The sequence below is a fragment of the Lissotriton vulgaris genome, chromosome 9 (assembly GCF_964263255.1).
Source record: "Lissotriton vulgaris chromosome 9, aLisVul1.2, whole genome shotgun sequence".
NCBI classification, from domain to species: Eukaryota; Metazoa; Chordata; class Amphibia; order Caudata; family Salamandridae; genus Lissotriton; species Lissotriton vulgaris.
This window is the reverse complement of record NC_141697.1, coordinates 348,163,286-348,185,717: the sequence shown is the minus strand read 5'-3', so window position 1 is coordinate 348,185,717 and position 22,432 is coordinate 348,163,286. Positions and strand designations below refer to the sequence as shown.

Genomic DNA, 22,432 nt, shown 5'->3' with positions numbered 1-22,432 from the left:
ATGCCAGAACCACACCAAGTATAGTGAAAATCCCCCTGGAGGGTAGCGGGAGCAGCCCAGATCTGAAGGAGGCATCACCAGGTAGGCAACCAGCAAAAAGGGGCCTCCGGCAAGCCGGACACACACACACAAGAGCTCGCACCATAAGCAGACCAGGGTGAAGACCACAGACACCGCAGCAGGGAACGTTGCCTGCGCGACCCCGCTGTGGGAAGAGCACAGAGCACATATAAATAGAGAACGAACGCAGGCACCCCATGATAGCAAACATACCAGGGTGCACCCACACTACGCGCAAACACTGAAGAAGTGTGCAGCACAGTGGCCCTGTCCTGGCGCTATACGATGGCAGGGCATCAGCCACAGAAGAACTGTGCCGGAACGGAACAGAACAAGGGGTCCCAAGGGACAAGGGCTGGCGAAAAGAAGAGCAGCCAACATGGACAAAGAGGAGCACAGCGAAGCTGAAAAATGCCCCAGGGAAAGGCAGGCAAGGCAGAAGCCTCACAGTAGGGAACCTTTACCGATGCTCCTTAGTACTACGGACAACCGTAGACCCCAACCCTAACTGAAAGTGCAATAGAGCAATGCCAACCTGTGTGTCGCATAACAGCAGAAAGCCAAAGAAGAACCTCTGTGAGGAAGGCTACACAGGAGCGTGCCAAGCCTTCTGTGTAGGAAGGCAGCTACACAATAACCAAGGCAAGGGTGCTCCTCTTGAGACAAACTCACCGACAGAGGATGGAAAGGAAGGCAGAACCTGCTGACCAGCTGTACTGAACAAAGGCAAACATGGCGTAGTAGCCGCCTAGACCATCTGGGTATTAAGTTATGAACTCATGGTCCAAAACAAACAAGGCAAAGCGGCCTATGAAGCAACAGAAAGTCATACAAAATATAAAAAAAGATAGAAAGCCATGCCGCAAGGACCAGAAAATCATGGGAGACCAGACATGAGGCGGGAGACCGCTGAATCAGCGTCACCATCAAAAAGGTCCATGCCACTGAATGGCAGATCCCGAAGAGCATCCCGAACATTGTCAGGGAAACGACTATCGCGCAGCCATGCATGACGGCGCAAAGCAACCGACCGGGCCATTGCCCTCCCCTAAGAATCAGTAGAGTCCAGGGCCGATTGAAGGGAAAATTGTGCCATTCCCCGGACATCAAGAAGAAGGCGATGCAAGTCAGCCCAGGGGCCTTCTGTGAGAGAAGGAAGAAGGAGCTCAACCAAGTTCAACGGGCAAAGGAAGCACGTGCGAACACGCAAGACGTGTTCAAGGACCGCACTGGCGGAGGGAAAAATGTGGCGACCACATGTCTCTAGCCACTGAGAACCCTTAGTGGGAGGTAGCAACAGCAGAGAGGAAGAAGGCTGCAAGGTGATAGCCGCCTGGACAACCAGACCCTGAGCTCTAGGGTGAAGGGACACGAAGACAGAATCGTCTGGGGCCGGGCGATGCCGGGGAGCAAAGGCCCGATCAACAGGGTCACCAGAGGGCCGTGCCCAGGTACCAAGCAGGATGTCCAACAAAGACCCACCAAAGGGCAGCAAAGGCTCAATGTCCACAGGCTCCTTGTGGAGGAGATCCAGTAAAGGACCAGAGGGCAGGAAAACCACAGGGAGCTGCAAGCTAAGATTATCCGCAGCCCTGCAAACAGCGGTCGCCATTCTGCGGACGCCAACAAACCATCGGTCAGGGACGGTTGTAGGCTAACTAGTCCACTAGTCAGTAAAGGCGGAGGAGCCTGAGGTTGAAGCAAAGGCCATGGAACGCTAGGCACCTGCACCAATGGGCACTGCAACGACCCTGGGCACGGTGAGCCCAGAGGGATTTCATCCTCCTGTAACCTAGGAGCCACAGGCGCTGGCACCGGCGTCGACCGACACCGAGAACCTCCAGAGAGGACTCTATCTGGGCACGGACTGACGGTGACTCGACCTCCACCTGCGGGGAGGCAAGAAGTCAACAGGGGGTTGAACTCAGTGCCGCAGCAGACATCAGCGCAGGAAGCCGCACAGGGCTATGCGGCGACTGGACGGGTGGGCTGGATGGCCGACTGGGATGCCCTTCCGGGCAGTGTCCCAACGTCATGTTAACTTTGGAACCGGAGTCAATGCACGCAGCCGGTGCAGAGGACAAATCTGCCTGCCAAGACCCAACATGAGTGCCTTCCTCCTGTGTGGGACCCGAAGGCGCACCAGGGAGAGGGGGTGACCTGAAGAAAGACTGGAGAGCCTTTGAATAGGCCTCCATCTGGTTCCTTGTCACTTTGACACCTGTGAAGGGTGTGTATTGGGAAAGACGACTCCTGGGCGTCTGTGCCTGGCAGCAGACCCCTGCAACACGTTTATGGGAGGACGACCTCTGTGACTTAGGCTTGTGCTTACCTGTCTCTGAACTACGTCCGCTGGATCGACCCCGTGAGCGGGCCCAATCCCGAGAGGGAGGCACACGACCGGACATCCGGCCGGCCAGCAGCTTCATACGACGTCCCTTAGGGACTTTGGTTTCATCTGCCGACAGGCGTCGCACTCTTCGGAGTCGTGGTGCATTCCCAGGCACCACATACATATAGCGTGCAGATCCGTGACAGACATTTGCCGTGTACAGGTCTCGCACACCTTAAAGTCCGAAGGCAATCCACACTGTTCCGTGATGCTGAAGGCGTCGAGAAGGTCTGACAAACAGGCCAAGGAACGGCAGGTTTTCCTGGATCTGTGTTGGGACGCGGAAAAGAAGAAAACTGAAGTCAACATGCCGGGAGGGGCTTATATGGCTCCGCTGACGTCGCGTCTGTGGACGTCAGGGAGCAGTGGTGCTGCTGTGGAAAGTTTTCCGGCTCCTGTCTGATGCCTGGGAATATTCTAAGTTAAGGAATCTGCAGCTAGATGTCTTTATCAGATTTCAGTTTCACAATAGACAGTCCACACAAAATCAGCCCTCTTCTTGAGAAGTTTCCTCATGTTAATGCAAGTTTCGGCAAAGCACTTTACAAAATTACTGTAATCTTCAGCCATGCCAAAAAACTCATTAGCTCCTCCTTATTTTCAGGTGATTTCAACCGATGGACGGAGCACCTGAAGTCTTTTTTTGGAGTAATGCCTTCCTCAATAAAAGCATGTCTTAAATAGTCAATTGAGTTTCTCCTGGAATCATGCTCTGCTCAATATTTCCCAAATATCAATACGTCATCTTGATGCCTTCCAAGCCTTTAAGAATTTTTTCTAAAGCTCTCTGAAAAACAGAGGCTACAGAAACTAGGCAGAACGGCAGTCTGGCATACTTGAATGTCCCAAAAGGAGTGATGAATGGCATAAGGTCTCTTGACACTTCATCCAATTCAGTTTGGTGGTAAGCCAATCTTAAGTCAATGGTTGAAGTACCTTGGCCTCTTCTAGATGTAAAAGAAGGTCGGCAAAACTGGGCAGGGGATAGTTATCAACTACCAGACTTTTGTTGAACTCCCTGAGGTCTATACATAAGCGCAAAATTCCATTTACCTTCTTGGCCACTACAATGGGTGCCAGCCATGCCGTACCTTCAACTTCTTCAATGATTCCCCGGATTTGAGTCTTTCAAACTCCTTCCTCACACCCTCTCACACAGCTATAGGTACATTGTGAGCTTACCATAGACAGGTTTTGCACCACTTGTCAATTGAATTTTATGAACGTAGCCCTTCATGCACCCTAATTTGCATTCAAACACTTTTGGAAATTTTGACTCCGATTCTTGAAGCAATGTATCACTCTTATTTATTTTCATCAACTTTCTGTACCGCACGATTTTCCTTAGTAAAATTGAAGAAGCACTATTAAAATCATGAATTATCCCCAAGTCTCTTTGGTGAAACCAACTTAACAAGCAGTCCCCTCTTTTTGTTACATACATCTTTGCACTTATATACCTCTGCTTGTATTCAAATGTGACATTACATTAACCATGAAGATCAATTGGTTTACCACCATAAGCATACGGTCTTATATCTGAGCTGTGTAGTTCAACCTTTCCTTTGAGTTTCTCCTCATAGTAATGTTGGTGATTTTAGCCCCCGAATCGAAAAGCAATTTGGTTTTTTCACCAATCGCTCTTATCTCAACCATAGGAGAACTGGTTTATTCCACCCACTTGCAGTATAATTTGACCACCTTCGTAATCAGACTCTGTAGCACTTCCACGGTTATGAATTTCACAAACCTTTTTCTTAGCCAAACCCTTCTTAATGGTAGGATTCTGTTAAAATTCTAAACATATCAATAAAATGATTGTGAATCCTTTCCTCCTAAAAGCAAATAAAAAATTCATAGTAAAAAACAATATGTCTAATTACACAAGTTATGTCTAGACACTTTATTCTTATGAGCAGAATATATTACAAAAGACAAACAGTACACTCAACACAATGTTACGTAGAACCTTGCAAACTAATCCTTCTAAGTATATGTATGTTTATTCGTCTCTATTTTCCTCATGGGTTTATTAACAACTGACACTTCCTCACAATTGCATTTTCCCTTTAAGGTTTTAACATATTTCAGAGGGTGCTCTATAGTTTCAGCTACTAACACCTCATCAAGTGTTGGTTCAGGAGAGGGTGGGAGAGCGCAATGACCAATTAGAGCAGCGACAATAGATGCCACCAAATACGCTGTACAACAACCACATATTGCACGAACCAGGCAGAATCTAGAGCTCAGCATACATTCACTTAAGCGCAACTCAAAGGGGGAGGCGGGGTTTGTTTTCTTAAAAGGAGTGTTACCCATGCATATTGAAGTATAAGAACATGTTACATGTCCAGACAATGACAAGATCAATGTGTGTAACCAATGAGACTATCTCGAAAAGTCAATAACATTAGGTTGAAAAAATAAAAAAAAATCAAGTGTTGGTTCATCTTTCTTCCAACGTTCTTCTAGTTCACTTTCAATACTACAATCTAGCATGATTTGGTCACATTCTTTCTTTTACTAGATACGTAAATTTACAAGATGAGGCTAATTTCTTTAATGCTATAGCGTAATTCTCAATAGGTTGCCTCTTCCTTTTGGTTAAGTTTTCCAAATGGATAGCTTTCTAATATAGTACTTACTTTAGGGAGATAGTGTTTGTCCAGCTTTCTTATACAGGTTTCATACTCATTTAAATGTTCAGAAACCTCATCAAAAATGTAAGTTGGTGGTCCAAAACGTTTTGACCTTCAGAGCCAAGCAGTGCAATAACAGCGCTGTTTTCCTTTCAGACCCTAGACTAGTGCCAGATACTCTGGAATATCTCAAAAACTTTCTTTCATTTTTGCCATTTAATAGGTAAACCACCAGGATTAGTTAGAAAAAATGGTGCACTGTAATATTCTGTAGAGTGATCAAAAAATATGCTCTGAACACAAAGGATACTTGTTCTATATGCTTAACACACACTCAAAAATGCGACAAAATTACCTGCAAAGAACTTTTAGTTAAAGTTCAATGTACAAATACTTTCATGACTGTCGCATTCCAACCATTGCAGGAAAACATGTTTTCCTTCCAGATCAATAGGTAAAATAAGAATACAACATCAGGCAATTAGTGTACCAATTGTTGTAAATCCCAACCAATAAGGAATTTCTGTGGAGCATGAAGAAACGGAAATATATTAATATTCAAAGAGTTTGTGTGTGTCACTGTCGCACAAAGCCGAGAATAGCTTGAACAGGTGTGCGTGTCACTGCTGATGACAAATCTGAAACTGCTGCTTTACTAAGTGTCTGTGTTATTGCCAATGACACACAAAGCTGAATGTAGTTTGAGGAAGAATGGTGTTACTGTTGATGACAGTGCAAAACTTAGCTTGCGGAAGTGTGCATGTCACTGCCAAAATCACGCTAGACACCACATGTACTCCCAATTTAAAATGGCCTCCACATAGCACGTGCCGCATCATAGGCGCTGCAGGGAACGCGTACCAGGATTCTGAGGCATTAATAGGCTGCAACGAGCATGCAGCTGCCACCTTACACACTGATTCAGCTGCTGACGTGATAGGCCAACAGCTGCATACACTAAATAAAGAGATGAGCATGCAGCTGCATAAACAGTCCGCGGACACAGACTATTGTCCCCTCGGAGCGTGGCTGCTCACGGCTGTTCCTCCTGACACACACATGTACCAAGTAGGGATAATTGTGCAGTACAGTAACACAGCACACGACTAGTAGAAACCCACAGGCATGTAACGGCGCGTGGACAATAACTTGTTTAAGAAAAAAAAACTACTACTCTGAACCACTGATAGCCCAATTTGTGTACCACTTGTTCCAATCAACAGCAGAATTTAGTACAGCGGAACGGCAGCATCCGCTTCTCTCTCATGTCTCTCACGCCTGTATTCTTCAGAAGCTTCACAATCAAACTGTCCGGTAACAAGTCGGTGAGAATGGGTGTGGAAAGAAATGTATCTTCATAACGTTCTGCTGCGGCCACTACGGATGATATAAAGTCAGACGTTTGACTTCATATGTTGAAGAATTCTGATGACCTAAATCAGACCCCCCCCAGATTATTGCGACAGATTTGCAGATTTTGCGGCACAAAAATGGAAATTTTGCGTCATTATTGCAGGACTTTATTTTACTCAATCATTCTTTTTCAGCCTTAAATCAATGGAAACTGTTTTAGCAGAGTATTCCACTTTTGAAATATGCATGTTTAAAGTGCCTGCAACTATACAGAAGCACAGCTCCAATCCTAACCTTGTGAGAGGGGCCCTATTTTTCCCTGGGATGTTCTAGTGATCATGTATGCACCCCTTCCGGGGCACCACTGCCTACAACTGAGGCGCCATAGGGCGCAGGATCATAGTGTGTGGAGGGCCTGGGTGTTGGTAATGCGCCAATGCTTAGCAGCTTGGACAGCTATTCGTTTGCCAGAGGAGTCTTTTGATTTTGACTCCTTGTCCGCATTAGAGACAAGTGAGTCAAAGGGGTAACTGTCCCTTAATAAAGACTGGATCAGAGGGAGCAGGCTTATACTATTTATCTATTCTGGGAGTCAGAATAAGAGCACGAACAGGGCCTTTGAAGAAGTCATCAGCATGTCTCATCCTGCCTTTGAGCATAGGGAGAGTCTGACTAGATCTGTGTGTATTACTTAAAGTTTTGAACAAGAAATCTTCTTCTAGGGATTCTTTGTGTATTTGTACCCCATGATATTGTGAGCTCTAGTAAGCAACTCAAAATAACCTACACTGTCATCAGGAGGGGAAGTCTTTGCAGGGTAAAGGTCTGGGTCATTATCTGTAGGTGGATCAATAGTGTAGTCTTTCCAGGGATCTACAGGTAATTAAATATCTCCATCATCATCATGCTGTGAGGCTGGAGAATTGTGTGGTGTGATAAGTAAATGTTCCAATATTGGAGAATGTGGTGAAGGTGTAGGGGAACGTGGTGAAAGAGGAGGAGAAGGGTTAGTACCAACATTGTTCCTCTATAAAGGAATCTTCTATTGTATATCCTCAGACTCCGGTTTGGGTTTGTGAGGCAGTTCGGTAAGAAGATTTCCTGTTTCAGGGTTGATGTAAAGTTCCTTTAGTTTAGGATACAATTTGGGGGTGGTAAGTCGAGAATTGGATTCTTCTGCTTCAAAGGAGCATTTTTCAGTTTCGGGGCTGAGGACTTTGGTGCCAGGACGGAATGACCTTTCGGTGTGGAAGATTTGGGCTCCGAAGCAGTTTTCGATTTGGGCATAGAGGGTTTTGGCTCTAAGCAGTCTTCGGCTTTGAGCCCGAAGGTTTTGGTTCGGTGCCAGACTTTGGCAGACTCGATTCCGAGCAAGAAGGCTTGAAAATGGGTTTCGGTGCGGTGGCGGGACGTCAGAAACATCCTCTCGGTGCCGACCTTGGCCCAGAGGCAGAGGTGGAACTGAAGCCCTTTGCTTCATTTGAGTTGGATTTAGGGGCACAGGGTGTTGGGTACCCACGGGACCTTGACCCTGCGGTATGTCCTCATCCATCTCAGATTCAGGAATCAATAAGGGCCGTGCTCCCTGTTCCTTTTCGGCCTCTTGTGCTTCTAATTTTTCTTGCTCGGATCCTTCGCTGAAGATGTCCGGTGTGCATTCGATGTTCTGGCTTTGCATTTCACGACGTCGAGCCAGACGATCGCAGAGAGATTTCTTGGATCAAAAGGATCTGCAGAAGTCACAGTCTTGTTTGTTGTACTGTGGAGATAAGCATATGTTGTGCGAGTCGGTGCGCTGATATTTTGCGTGGCACCGAGGGCAGAACTTGAATGGAGTCAATTCTATTGACTGCCAGGTGGACCAACATGGTTAGGCCTGAATGCCTTCCTCGAGTTTTCTGATCAAAATTAAAATTTTCTTCAACCGATACGATATGCGGAAAAGTAGGATACGCATACGAAACAATACCGACACAGGTATAGTGGATTGCACACCGAGGGGGAACCCGAAGAACAGTTTCGAAACGGGGTGCAGCAGTTCACATCCGAACCCGATGGCGCCCATGCGCACTATCCCCAAAAGGAGGAGTCACCTTACCTCGTGACTGGAAAGAGTTCTTCAAAGAAAAAAAACTTGCAAACATACGGACCAAACACTAGATGGCAGGAGTATGCAAAGCATGTGATCTACAGCTCACATGCCTCAAACAGGACAGTTACAGGAGAGAATTGAAAAGATGGGCGGAAAATGGGCAGGGCTTAAAGTCCTTACCTCAAGCACAAGTGCTGCCCAAGCGAGGTCAGTGAACCAACTGCCTGAGATTCTGAAGCATTTTCTAAGTTTGTGACGGTCAAAATTAAGAATGTGGGCTTCTTAAGAATGAACATCAAGCAAATGTATTCAAGTTGTGGTTTCATTTTCATGGAATCAAGACAAGAAATTATGTATTGTGATGATGTTAACACATAAAAAAGTGAAGAATCGGGGCGTGGAAACTGGATCCTGTCAAGTGGTACTGTGGGGTCTCTGACAGTAGCTAAAGTTTTAATGGGATGCTGCCTCATGAAATAAATGAAGATGGAAATGTTAACTTGAACTGCGATACACCTGTCTACTGGGAAATGGACTGACCATAATATATATGGTGTTGATCAGCTAGCTCAGCTGTGGAAGGATATAATACTCCTACACATAACTTTAAATAAATTGATGTATTGTTTTGTTAAGGCATTCTTTTAACCAGAGGAAGCTTCAGAACTCCAATATATGAGATAGCATTATTTTATGTCATATTGCATCTGAGTGTTTACGTTTTAGCAGTCATGTATGTTGAATCATGGTGGTGATCATATGTTAAATTAGTTTTTTTGGCAGCTATTTTGAGTAACAGATGCATCTGTTAAGACGGGACTCATAACTAAATCAATGCAAAGGACTGGTTCTCAGACAGCTATTATGTAACAATCCATTTCATGAAGTGAGTTTTGATTTGAAATCAAATCATGGGGGTTCGAAGATTAGCAAAATAGCAGATAAAAAGAAAGGTTATGTTAACAGGTTTAGAAGTGCTACTGATGCCTGCAAGCGCCCTGATACTGAAAGGTCAGATCGTGGTCACTTACTTAGGCTTTTACGTCATAAGCTTTTTTAAGACATTACAACTGATGAAGGTTTTAATCTTTTGTGGAGCAAGATACTGACAGAAAAAAATACAAGGAATCAAAAAGAAGTGTGTCCTGGGAGATGCAGATCCCTGAACACTAGGGTCTGAGGACAGTGTCATCACACCCATGCATTCAGAGTGACCAGAGTTGCTATCCTTTGGATATATCTATGGTACTTAGACTGTTAGGTCTGGCTCAGACTGACTTCATGGAATTCATCAGCTCAATGGTAACAATGTAACAATAAAGGTATCCTGAAGGAGTCCAGTAGGACTACTGTTAGCAGACCTAACACATTCCTACAGAGACTTAAATCGGAAGTGCGATTTAAGCTTGGGGCAGTGCCATGATTAGTAATCTGCAGAGGCACACGACCCAAGGAAAATAGTGTAGGGACTAATTATATTCAATTCACAATGCATCAGAGGAAGTGACCTCAATGGGAGTGATGTCATGTTCGTATAGTCGAAAAAACCTCCATCGGAGTTCCGATGCGGCCGGAGTACGTACTGGCAAAGGGTCTCAGACCTTGATGAATGTGTGATAGGTCGTTCCCCCCATGGAACTCATGGGGCTTATTCCTGAAAGTTTCAGAGAATTGAGCCATTAGAGGAAACCATCCTCTTCCACATACCGCACCTTAAGGCGTGCGCCACATAGTTGGTCTCAGTACACACTTTTTAGACTACCATTTTAAACCACACACATAGGGTCCTGAGGAAAGCCAGTTTAACACTGGGACCTGGCTGAAACAGGTTGACTACACTTGATATTGGAGTCATTAATCATCTCCAGTAATATCCACTTCTCAGTTTTTTATCACTGTCAAGTGCCCACCATTAAAATAGTCCTTTAAGTTCTGGGACCCTCTGGGCAGTTTTTCAACCCACACACCATTCAACTTCACCGCACAATCACGGCACAATACCTGCTCGGCTGTAATCAGGCGTTGAAGCACGCCCAAGGTACACTCGGTGCCTTGGGTGGGACCCGATGAAGCATGCCACCAACCAGGACGGTGGGCGAGGGTCTTTATAGGAAAACAAATGTTTTTTCAAATGTTTTTTCAAATGTTTTTTCATCTGCAAACATACACAAGGTGCTTCTACCCTGTAGCAAGTTCCCATTGATTCTAACATATTGCAAGGGAAATTGAATTAGCTCTAGACTTTCCTCCCTCTACCGCTTGATATTCCTTATGTCCTTATAGTCCTCATCACTTAAAAGATGAAAAAATATTTTAGAATAGTACAATATAACAATCACAAAGAGCATTTTTGGTTTTACTTTTTTATAACTCAGGAGTATTTTGTTCCACATAATAATGTGCAACTGAGCTCGAAAATAGCTCCAAGTGACAAGGCTTTCAAAGAGACACTTGGTATTTACATTTATACACTTCTTTTAGTAAGTAAGCCAAGTAAGCCATGTGTTTTTTTTTTTTAAAAAAAAAACATTAGTTTATGTGTGTTTTGTTTCCTGGTGTTTTTTATTGTGCTTCAAAGCACAACAATTCTTTACATTAGCAATTCGTTGAGCGATAGAAGGGTTAACAGTCTGTTCCTCACATGAGAGGTTAAAACATAACCCCCTCTTTCAAATAGAAGAGGCATTTTCAGTGGGGATGGAGGTTTACAAACATAATGCTTGCAGTGTTTAAAAATAAATGCAGTTTAAAAATACATGCAGTGCTGGGGCACAAGGTCACACGTCTTGGGTTGGGCTAAAGGGAAGGCAGTCCTCGTTCTAAAAATTGCAAGGGGACTCCATACACCCGTGTTGACCCCAGTCTTGTGATAACCCCCTCCTTGTAACTCGCAGTGGCGTGAGAGTGTTTGGTGACTTCTTGTTTTGTGGCCATCCTAGAACATAGCTCAGCTGGGCACGCCTGAAAATTCCCCAGAGACATGTGTGTTGAAAATGCCACCTTTGGCTCGCCATCAGGCTGAAGACATTCCAACAGGTTATTTTTAGCTCTTCCTTCTGATACATAATGTATTCTGTCAAATACATTAAAATGCATCCGTGCAGGGGCACTTAAAAGCATTTGTTTCTGACTGCGACAGCTGCCCCCCGCCCCAACTTCTTCCATAAGCAAAGCCCTTACTGAAAAGAATTCTTGGTAAAAAAAAAAAGCATTTCCAATGCAATAGGTCTCGCATTAACGAGAGTTTAAGCTATTGGCAATGCAATACATCAAACATCCGCAAATGCCAGACCTATTGCATTGCAAATATTTGTTTTATTTTACTAGCGGCAATTTCACATACATGAAGGGCGTGTCCTACATTAAAGTGAAACCGGGGAATGGGCTTTCACCCAAAAAAAGTATCTGTTTGACAAACAGATGTTTTTTACTAGTAAAAGCGCCCTTGCAGCGCTTTATCTTTAATGTCGGCCACATATATTTCTTTAGAAGCAGTTTGTGTAAAGAAAGGGACGCAACCTCTATGAATGGGAAAGCACAGCATTGGTGCAGGTTAAAAAAAAAAAAAAAAGTAAGCTCGGCCACTAAATGCGGACCGCGCTGCTAAAATAAATAAATAAAACACGGCCACTATAGTTAAAGCGGACCGCCATTAGTAAACAATAAAGGCGGGCGGCGTGCTGTGAGAGAGTGTGTGGAATAGGGAAAGACCAATAAATAAAATAGTGCTCACCAACTTATAAAGAAGACCATGTAACAACAGCTGTAAAAGATCCATTCATTATGTATTTATTGTATTTTAAAAGTTTTATATAGCGCTGGCTAGACCCGGAGGTATCAGAGCGCTTTACATGAGAATCAGATCAAAGTTACAGGTTACATCGTTACAAAGGTTAAACGGTTCTAAGAGCATGGCAACATAGTTACTTGTAAGGTCGAGAAAAACAATAAGCACAAAATACGTAAGGGGAAAAGAAGGCAAGGTGAGAGATTCAGGGGGGTTTGGAGTAGGGGAAGTAGACAGATAAAGAAGGTGGGAAAGAGGAGGAGAGGGTGAGAGACATAGCCTAGGGAGAAGAGGGGAAGGGTGGCAGGGACACAAACCGGTAGACGAGTCAAGGCAACGTCCAAAGTCCAGTAAGCTGTGATCCCAAGGGAAGTGGTATACCTTCCCTATCTCTATTGCGAGAGACTCCCTTTACGCAGTGGACTCTCTCAGAGAGGTCTCTGAGACTCCAAGGCCTACAAACTGGATCCTTCCCCAACAAGGGGAGAGGGAGTGCTTTGGCAAGGGGTGCCATACCATACCTCAAGTGTGAGTGGCTCCCTTTGCACAGTGGACTCACTCAGCGGGTTCGCTGAGACTCCAGAGTATAAATATTGGATATTTCCCCAACAAGGGGAGAAGGAGTGCTTAGTCAAAAGGGCACACCGGACAGGGAATAGGCAGAGTAGCAGGCAAGGGGAGAGATTCAGGGAAGAGAGGATAGGGGCTAGGGAAGAGACAAATAAGGAGAGACGAAAAGAAGTCTGCCTAAAGACCGACTGGGTAGGTGATGACCAAGGAGGGAATCCAAGGCCCATCTCCCCTATAGCTAAACCAAGTAGCTCCATCGGGCATCAGACAAAATAGTTATGGGAGGTAACAAATGCAGACAAGACGGTACCAAGGAGGGACTAACAAGCCTAGTAATGAATCGGAAGTCAGCGTTTATGAAGGACAATGACGCAAGCCAATTACAAAAATTGGGGGGTAAGGGGAGAGGGGGGGAGTGGGCGGGGCTTCTATTCCATACTCCACTAATGAATGCATCACAGCAGCACATGGGCTGCCCAGGCTCGACCTATAAAGGTGTTCTCACCATAAAAGGATGGTAGAACAATAGCTGATGATCAGTAGGAGGTTTATTCTTTACATAGTAGACCTCTTTCACCCAGCCTCTTCACGCTCTCAGGCCCAAATGTCCTCTCCCTCCGTACGTTCCTACTATGACCTAACCACATTCTATTCATGCCAATGGTCCTACTGCACAAGGTCATCAGCATATTACACTAAGTCTTCCTTTTCATTTTGGAAGAGCTCCTCCAGTAGCCGCTTCAAAATGTGTCAACATCTTTGGATTTGGCAACGAAAGACCCGTCAGTGGAGCTCGATGGAGCTGTGTTTCCAGCTTTTGTTGCTGAGCCCATGTTATCTCTGAGCAAATTATCTTTTTTTTTGCTACAGCTAAGGTCATGTTATCAAGACAGGCTGGTTTGTTTCCGATGGATTTTGCAGCACAGTTCTCTAGTTGGGGTTACCTAGAGTGTCACTGAATAACCAGTGTGTTCATGGGTTTATCCCCATGTATCCACTTTATGTTAGGTTCAATGGTTTTCGTCTGACTTGTTTGCTGGTAGCATCATCATAGTCTCCAGTGTCAGAGACTTACACCCGATAAAGGGAAAACTACTATAACAATTTTCTTCAGTGTTGGTAAGCTAAGACTCTCTGATTAACTGTACCGCCAAGAAAGATTTGTTTTACTCTGGCTTTCATATTCACTGTGACCACAGATAACATCTTATCAATTATCTTTAATACATTCATATAGCATTCCTTCAATGTGCCTCCATTTACCAGCCAATTGTAGAAGTATGGATGGGTTTAAATGTCATATAAAAGGCTGTGTGGGTAAAGTTCTATGTACTCCACTGGTGCATCTGCCTCAATATTTTGCCCAATATCACCTGTACAAGGCTTGTTTATCTGTTCCTTCTCCACATGTGCAATCCTATCAAAGGAATGCTCGGATTACTGGCATCGCCTAACAAATCTTAAGTGGTTGGGATCAATGGTGTGGTCTTTTTTTTATAGTTTGTCTGTATTGGTTCAATTCTAAGTCTTGTCTGCTTGAGTCAATGACTTCTCTGCATGTTCTAGGAGTAACTTTCAACTTTAATCCAGATAAAGAGGTCTTACAGATTTTCCCTCGCTCAACACCATTTTTAAAATTTAAGAGATTTCCTTTCTTTTGTAAATCTTGCTTCTTAATGCAACAGTCTGAAAGATATATTCTTACCAGTTCTTTAAAACATATTTCAATTCATCGTTGGCTTCACACAGAGGATACTCTGGATCTAACCTCTACCGCTTATGGAAGGCTTGCTTTGGAATGCACGAGGAACGCTTCCATCCCAAAAATATTATGAATCATCACAAATTTGTTTAATTATTTCAGAAGCATTGTATATAGAGAGCAATTATTTCTGGTTTTCTTTCCAAATACAGTCTGTGCCTGGGAAAGCATTTAAGAAAGACATAGAATCAGACAATCACAACCACTCTGTGAAAAGTTGTGCACTTACCATACATTTCAGTTATAGGACTACAAAAGTGGATTTCAAGTCTAGATTGTGAGAAAACTGGGTAAACAAAAAACAGAGTTGTATGCATGTCCAACAACAACATATGCTTATTACTATGGTACAAAAAGATTACCCTTATTATTTAAAATCACAACATTTATAATTAGACAAGGAACAATCTCCAATGTAGCTCTTTATTCTTACGACCTCAATCCTTTAATCTCACCTCGGTCAGCTATTCGTTTCATCAGCTGATGCTCTCCCCATTTAATGAGATACTTAAGAATCTCTTGCTCACTTGCCTGTAAGAGATAAAATGATTTTAAAGTAAATGCACAAAATAAAATAGTTAAGTTTGATAAAAGTAGTTAATATGGGTATTAAATGAAATTAAAATTACATCCGAATTAGCTACATATTTTCAAATATTGTTATGAATATTTGAGTAAAAATACCTGGTTAACCAAATCTGTTCCACCGCCAATAGGCTGCTTATAAGTTCCATCTTAATTTAACACACACACACTTATTACTCTCCATCCATGTCAGAGGCCCCAGTATTTTTTCCATAGAAAATATGCACATTTTACCATTTTTGGTGACTTTACCACCTTGAGGTCACCAACAACCCTAATGTATCCAATTTCATCAACACCTCAAGTATTATTGGCCTTAACGAGCTAGTAACCACCCCCACGCAAACTGAAGGACATGAATTGGGTTTACTCCAACAACCAATCTAGTAGTAAAAGTACCTATTCACCAGACCTGGCCCGATCATAAATGAATCCCCCTCAAAATTTCGATCAACCAAGACAGTCGCACAAAAAGCATACCATACTCATTTTAAGTTAGCCAAGAAAGCCTATTTTACTGCCCAGATTGAAAAGGTCGAATATCAAGAATCATAGATCCAACACCCAGCTCTGGTCTCACCAAATGTAGCAGATCAGCGGCTGCTCTGCAAACTATAAAGCAAATGGGAGCAGGCATACACCCCTGATGACCTCCAGTTTCAAAACTGCACAAAAAGCATATCGTACGCAAATCAAGGCAGCCATGAAAGCAGATTTTACTGCCCAGTTCGTAAAGGCTCAGTATGACCCTAAAATTATTTTTAATATCTCAAATTCCTTTCTACAATCAAAATCACTTGTATGGGAGCCCCACCCTGCCTCACAACACACACACAGCACCCTCCCCACCACCTCTACCTTATGAGGCTTGATCTCTTCCTTCTTTGAAGAGAAAATGCAGGTCATTCAACAGGGCTTCCCAACCACCATTCCCCAATTGACTCATTAGAAAACCCCTTAAAGAATGTAACAGACTCTTGCAGCCTTTCGGAAGATTTCATTCTCACAATCATGACAGGCTATACTTTCCTACAAATCAGGTTCTGATAATGACCCTTGCTCTCCATATGGCTGTGGATACTGCCAACCCTTAATCCAACAAAATTCTCAACACTTCATTATCAAATGCATTAGTCCCTCAGACTGGAAACTGGCAGTCGTGAAAACTCTGCAAAAAAAAAAAAAACCTCTCCCACCAGTGTCCAACCTTCGCCCCACGAAATGCTTGCATTTACGCTAATGTAAGCATTTAACGAAAGTGCTTGTAACTAATTTCCTTTCTGGAAAATTCTAATTAACTTCATCCCCAGCACTCTGGCTTTAGCCCAAACATTCCACAGAATCAGCTCTTCTGGTAGTTTAAGAGTCTATAAAAATTACCCGGGACGTGGTAAATAACTAGTTTTCAATTAATCAAGGACTGCGGCATTTCTCAAAGCCCTGTACTAGATCAAATATTTTCAAACCCGTAGGTGACAAGCAGTCACATTAAGACCTTTTTCATCAACAGAAATGTCAGTGGCATTGGGAGTTCCGCAGGGCTCATCTCTTAACTCTCCGTTATTCAATATATATATATAGCCCCCCTAATCTCCCCAACAGCTTCATTTGGCATTGCCACTTTGTCATTCTGATGATAGGCAGCTGATCCTATCGCTTGACAAATGATCCCTTGGCTCGAAATTAAACTTCTACAACTGTCTCAATTATGTCACTTTGTGGGTGGATGCAATCGAGCCATCTAAAATGTAACAGATAAAACTAAGATTATTTGGCAAATCTAACCTGTTTTTTCCAACCCATATAGTGGTTGAATTCAGTGCCCCGCCCCCTGTCACAGTGGAAGTTGCAAGAAACTTGGGAGTAAAATTCAACACTACCATCTCAATCAGCCCTGAAGCTAATGCAGTGGCAGGAATGTGTTTCAACTTGATCAAATTCTTGATAAAGTTATTTGACTTTCTCCAACTAGCAGCCAGACAAACAGTTGCCTTTGATCTCATCACTTCTAGACTCTACTATTGTAATAGTCGTAATGCAGGATCTTTGAAACAAACTTTTCACAGCATGTTGCATTGTCTGCAGTTTGTGGACAGATCTGTGCAGAAACTCTCTATAAGGTGTTCTGCTTCCGCAGCTCAAAAAAACTTTACATTAGCTACCAATGCACAAAATGATCCTTTTGAAGATCCTTACACTGGTCTTTACAGCATTTAAGGCCACCAGACCAAAATTCCTGTCTGCCAGATTCACTCCCCATACAGCCCAAGGGACACTGAGATCCTACAAGGCCAACCTTCTTAATGCCCCCTCTCTTCTGACTTAAAACTCAAGTCTACTAATCCTTCTCGATACTAGGAACCAACTCCCTAGCCCTCTGCGGTTATAGGACCTAAAGTCTTATAGAAAAAGCACTTGAAGACTTGGCTTTTCTTTCCCCCCTGCACACACCGCTATTCCCTAATCTAATTTACCTCCCAACTATTTACCCCTCATCTGGGACCAATGGATTTATATTTCATCGCCAGGAAGCTCCACTGTGAGTGGCAGTGCCCTCTGCAAGTTTTAAATTCATTAATTCATTATGTGATACGGCTTCACGACATATTGACAGATAGGTAAAAGAAAATGAATCTCCATCCCTGCCATTATGCACCTGCCAAGCCAGAGCTGGGAGGATGAAGTATTCAATAATCTAACAAAGATACCCATGATGGAGAACTGGTAGTTAATGTTTACTGTCCCAACTTTGACAACCCGACTTTTTTTGGTTCACTGTCAGATTTACTCAGTAATTTGGAAATGGGTGAGCAGCTCGGGGGGGGGGGGGGGGGGGCGGGGGGGGGGGATTTCAACCTGGTGCTGGACCCTAAACTCGAAAGATCAGGCGCCCCGGAAAGCCCTGTGACAGTTGCGGCCAAGATGTTAGACGCTGTGATGGTCAGGTTTGAGCTTAGGGATGTTTGGCGCACAAAATACCTTCGGCAAGGAGGCTTTACACATTATTCAGCCCACCACTCTCTACACACTCTTATTGATTATTGGTTAGCTGCCACCACACTGAGTGATCGAGTACGCAAATGTCAGGTGCTACCCTGCACCTTATCGGATCACTCGCCGATCCTAATGGTTATAGACACCCCCCAGAAACGAATCCCTCCATTTACATGGAGATTTCCGCCATATTCCCTGTTAGATGGTGTTCAAAGAGGAATTGGCGGAGGCAATAGATACGGTTTTTGATGTGAACGTGAGCTCAGTCGAAGACTACCAAGTTGTCTGGGAAACATTTAAAGTCTACATCAGAGGGGTTACTATATCTAAACACTTGGGTGTCCTGCATTCTCTTCGGAACAGATTGTCTGATTTAGAAGGGAAGATCAAGATACTAGAGAGAAGACAATTGACTGATTCGGATGATTCTGTCAAGAAGGAGCTTGTAGAACTGTTGGAATCATATCACGAGGCTGCAGATGACGAAGTTAAACATATGGGTAAATACGCCACTGCACGTATGTACAGTGAGTGCAAAAGACCGGGGTCTGTCCTGGCCCAATTGATAAAGAAAAGAAGTGACAAAGTAGTGGTGGCCAATGTTAGATCAATTGAAGGTGAGGTTTTAACGGAAGTTGCTGAATTGGCAGACAGATTCCATCAATACTACTCGAAGCTATACTGTACTCGTAGTGCAGCTTCGGAGGATGAGATTCTAGATTACTTATCGCATATACAACTCGCATGGCTCACAGACACACAGGAAGTTTCTCATGGGACCTATTGAACGCGATTAAATCCTCTTAGCCCTCTCCGGTATGAAAGCGGGGAGCGCTCCAGGTTCGGACTGACTGTTCGTTTCCTTTTACAAGGCCTTTTTGGACCAACTTCTGCCTCAACTGACCACCTTGTTCGATGACTTGTGTGTCACAGGTACAATGCCACCCTCAATGGAGAAGGCATAGCGGTCGTATTTAAATCACATTACTCCTGCCTATTTAACTAAATGCGGATAGCAGACTGTTAAGCAGCGCACTTTCAGGTCGCTGTGAGCCCACAGTGCTCTCTATCAGGTCTCTTAATTTATTGTCCCCCAGGCCCAGCCACTAAATTCAAGGAAGCTCTCCCTGAGGTTGTTAGCGAGCTTGCAGCAGGCTCGGCTAATTTCAGTATTTGTGGTGATCTCAATCTCCACCTGGACCAGATCCAGGACAATGCCACTTTTATAGCAGACTTAGCTGCCCTCCAGTTGGATCAATTAGTCCCTGGACCCACGCACTCAGCGGGACACCTGCTTGACCCAGTTTTTTCCAATCTTCATCCTATAACTATGGAATGTCCCACTCCCATGGGCTGGACTGACCACTTCCTGGTCAGATGGTTCGTCCCGCTCACTGAGCCCTCCAACAACGGAACCCCAAGATCGGTTTTTAAACGCCCCTGGCACAAACTGAAGCTTGATGACTTTCATCACTTTCTTAATGTCAATCCTCTCGACAATCGGCTAGACTACGACCGGTTCTGCGAATGGATCATACGAGGTCTTGACGCCCTCATTCCTGCCAAATGGGTGGAAGGGCGCACCTCCACTTCCAATCCTCAGTATAACAACTCCTTAACCATCTTGCGAAAAGCCTGTAAACAGGCGGAACGTGATTGGAGGAAAGATTATGCATTGGAGAAAAAAAGGTATTACCTGGCAAAGGTTAAACTTTATCACAGGGCAATCTGTAAAACACGCGCATCTTTCTATGCCATGGAGATTAGCTCCAGCCACAACCCCACTAAATGTATTTTTAAAATCCTTAAAGACCACAGGACTAGGAAAGTGAATACCCCGGTTGTACCATCCACGCTTCTACGTGACGAATTAGCAACCTTCTTCGTCAACAAAGTGCGTACCATTTATCTATCCTTTCCCGATCCCCAAACCCCTCCGGCCTATGTCAGACCTAGTGCGGAACCTAGGGTCTCCTTGTTGTCTATCCCGCCCCTTTCGGAGGCCGAATTTATTCGACTTAGTGGCAAAATTAGGTGGGGTTCCCCTCTGGATCCCCTGCAGCCATCACAATTTAAGGACTCCCTTTCCATCTTTTGGGAGCCCCTCTGCAATATAATCAACAATTCCCTCTTATCTGGGACTGTCCTGGCCCCCTGGAAGCATGCCTGGGTGTCTCCCATTCTAAAAAACCCAACGCAGACCCCAATAAACCGGAGAACTTCCGACCAATATCCCTCCTGCCTTGGGTGGCAAAAATCGCTGAAGCTCACGTTAACAACGTACTAACTCAGTTCGTGAATAACAACAACATTCTCGAACCCTCCCAGAATGGGTTCAGACCGGGCCATAGCACGGAAACCGCTCTCCTGGCCACTACCGAGCAATTGCGATCTCTCATGGACAAAGTTCAAAGTGCAGCGCTGATTTTGTTAGACCTCAGCGCCGCCTTTGATACGATGTCCCATGAGATTCTACTTCGGAGGCGCGAGGAAGCAGGGATAGAGGGCTTAGCCTTAGACTGGCTTCGCTCATTCCTGACTAATAGATCCTTTTGAGTCTCGGTACCCCCCTATTCCTCTCAGATCCACAGCATTGATCAGGGGGTGCCTCAGGGCTCGGCCTTGAGCCCACTGCTCTTCAACTTATACGTCCAGCCTCTAGCTGCGGTCGCCAAGCTGTGGGACCTTACGGTAGTCTCTTATGCTGACGACACGCAGCTAGTGGTCACCTTGGCGGACGGTTCTTCCCCCTCAGCCTCCAAATTCAAGGATGGCATGACGGCAGTGGCCGATTGGATGGCAGCCAATTGTCTACAGCTAAATGCCACGAAAACGGAGGTTCTGTTGGTGGGTAAGAACGTCAACCTGTGGAATGAGCAGTGGTGGCCATCAGCCCTAGGAGTAATTCCATCTCCTAAAAGTGTAGTAAAAAACCTTGGGGTCATGATGGACTCTTCCCTTTCCTTTCAGGCCCACACTAAGCAGTTAGCCGCCTCATGTTTTGGCACCTTGCGAGGCCCGAGACCCATCCTAAAATATTATGCCTCCTCTGTGCGCCAACTCATCGTGCAAGCCACCATCCTTTCACGCCTTGACTATTCGAGCTCGCTCCTTCTGGTGGCGAATAAGGCAGAAATAATGAGAATGCAGCGCATTCAAAATGCTGCTGCTAGAGCTTTGGTGGGCTTGCCGCGGTTTTTGCTCGGCCTCCAGCACCATTCGTAAGCTGCATTGGCTTCCCATTGATAGACGCATCCACTTCAAGACACTGTCTTTCTTTTAAAATTCTGAAATGCTAAAGTCCTCCCTTGTTGAGCAACCTGATCTCCCATTATGTTCCATCTCGCCCTCTCCACTCGGCAGAACTACATCTGGCGACGGTGCCCAGAATTAGGCTTTCCAGGACCGGTGGTCGGGCTTTCCGGTACCTTGCGCCTAAGCTCTGGAACTCCCTTCCCGTACATATCTGCGCCATCGACGGTCTGTCTTCTTTCAGGAAGGCCATCAAAACTCTTGTTTCCTTCACCCTAGCTTATCTCCTGGCTGCTCTTTCCGTCTTTGTTTAGGCTGGTCTTCATAGTGGTTTTGTCCTCCTGGGGCAGCGCCGGGACGCCCCTTTGCTGGAGCAGCTGTGCGCTTCACAAAACTGATAACATAACAATGACCGAGGCGGTCATAGTTGTGCTACTTAAACCAGGCAAACCGCCGGAGGAATGTGCCTCCTACCGCCCATTGATATTGATTAACGTGGACACGAAAATGTTTGCTAAAATCTTAGCCAATCGTCTGGTCCCCTTAGTCCCACTCTTAGTTGCTCCTGAGAAGGCGGGGTTCGTACCAGGCAGAAACCTGACATAATTTGCGCACACTTTTTGGTGTTTTACAGCACACAAAGCCTGAGACCACCTTTCCACCACTGAATATGATATTAGGAACCAAAGGGCTCCCCTATACACCCATCCCACTAATACCATTGATCAAAGTATTGCGGAGGTTCTGGATACCTACAAAGGGATGGTCATTTGTAAGATTGAATGACTTTGTAAATATGCCGTATAGTGGGAAGGTTTGCACAAAGGTGGCTGGCACCCCTGTGATTTTCCCTCCTCAAGTTGTAATATCTAGATAAGTAAAATGTGGAGAGTACAGGGATCTATGTAAAATGTGAAATAGACACTGGTGAGACCCATAGACATTT

General features: G+C 44.7%; 1 protein-coding gene across 1 annotated transcript in view; it reads right to left on the bottom strand.

The window, feature by feature from the left end:
• BTBD7 (BTB domain containing 7) overlaps positions 1-22,432 on the bottom strand; it is a 420,230-nt gene that overhangs the window by 171,724 nt on the left and 226,074 nt on the right. The window contains exon 5 of the mRNA XM_086937712.1: positions 15,111-15,186. Within this exon, the coding sequence (XP_086793838.1) occupies positions 15,111-15,186 (76 nt within the window). The remainder of the gene's footprint in view (positions 1-15,110; positions 15,187-22,432) is intronic.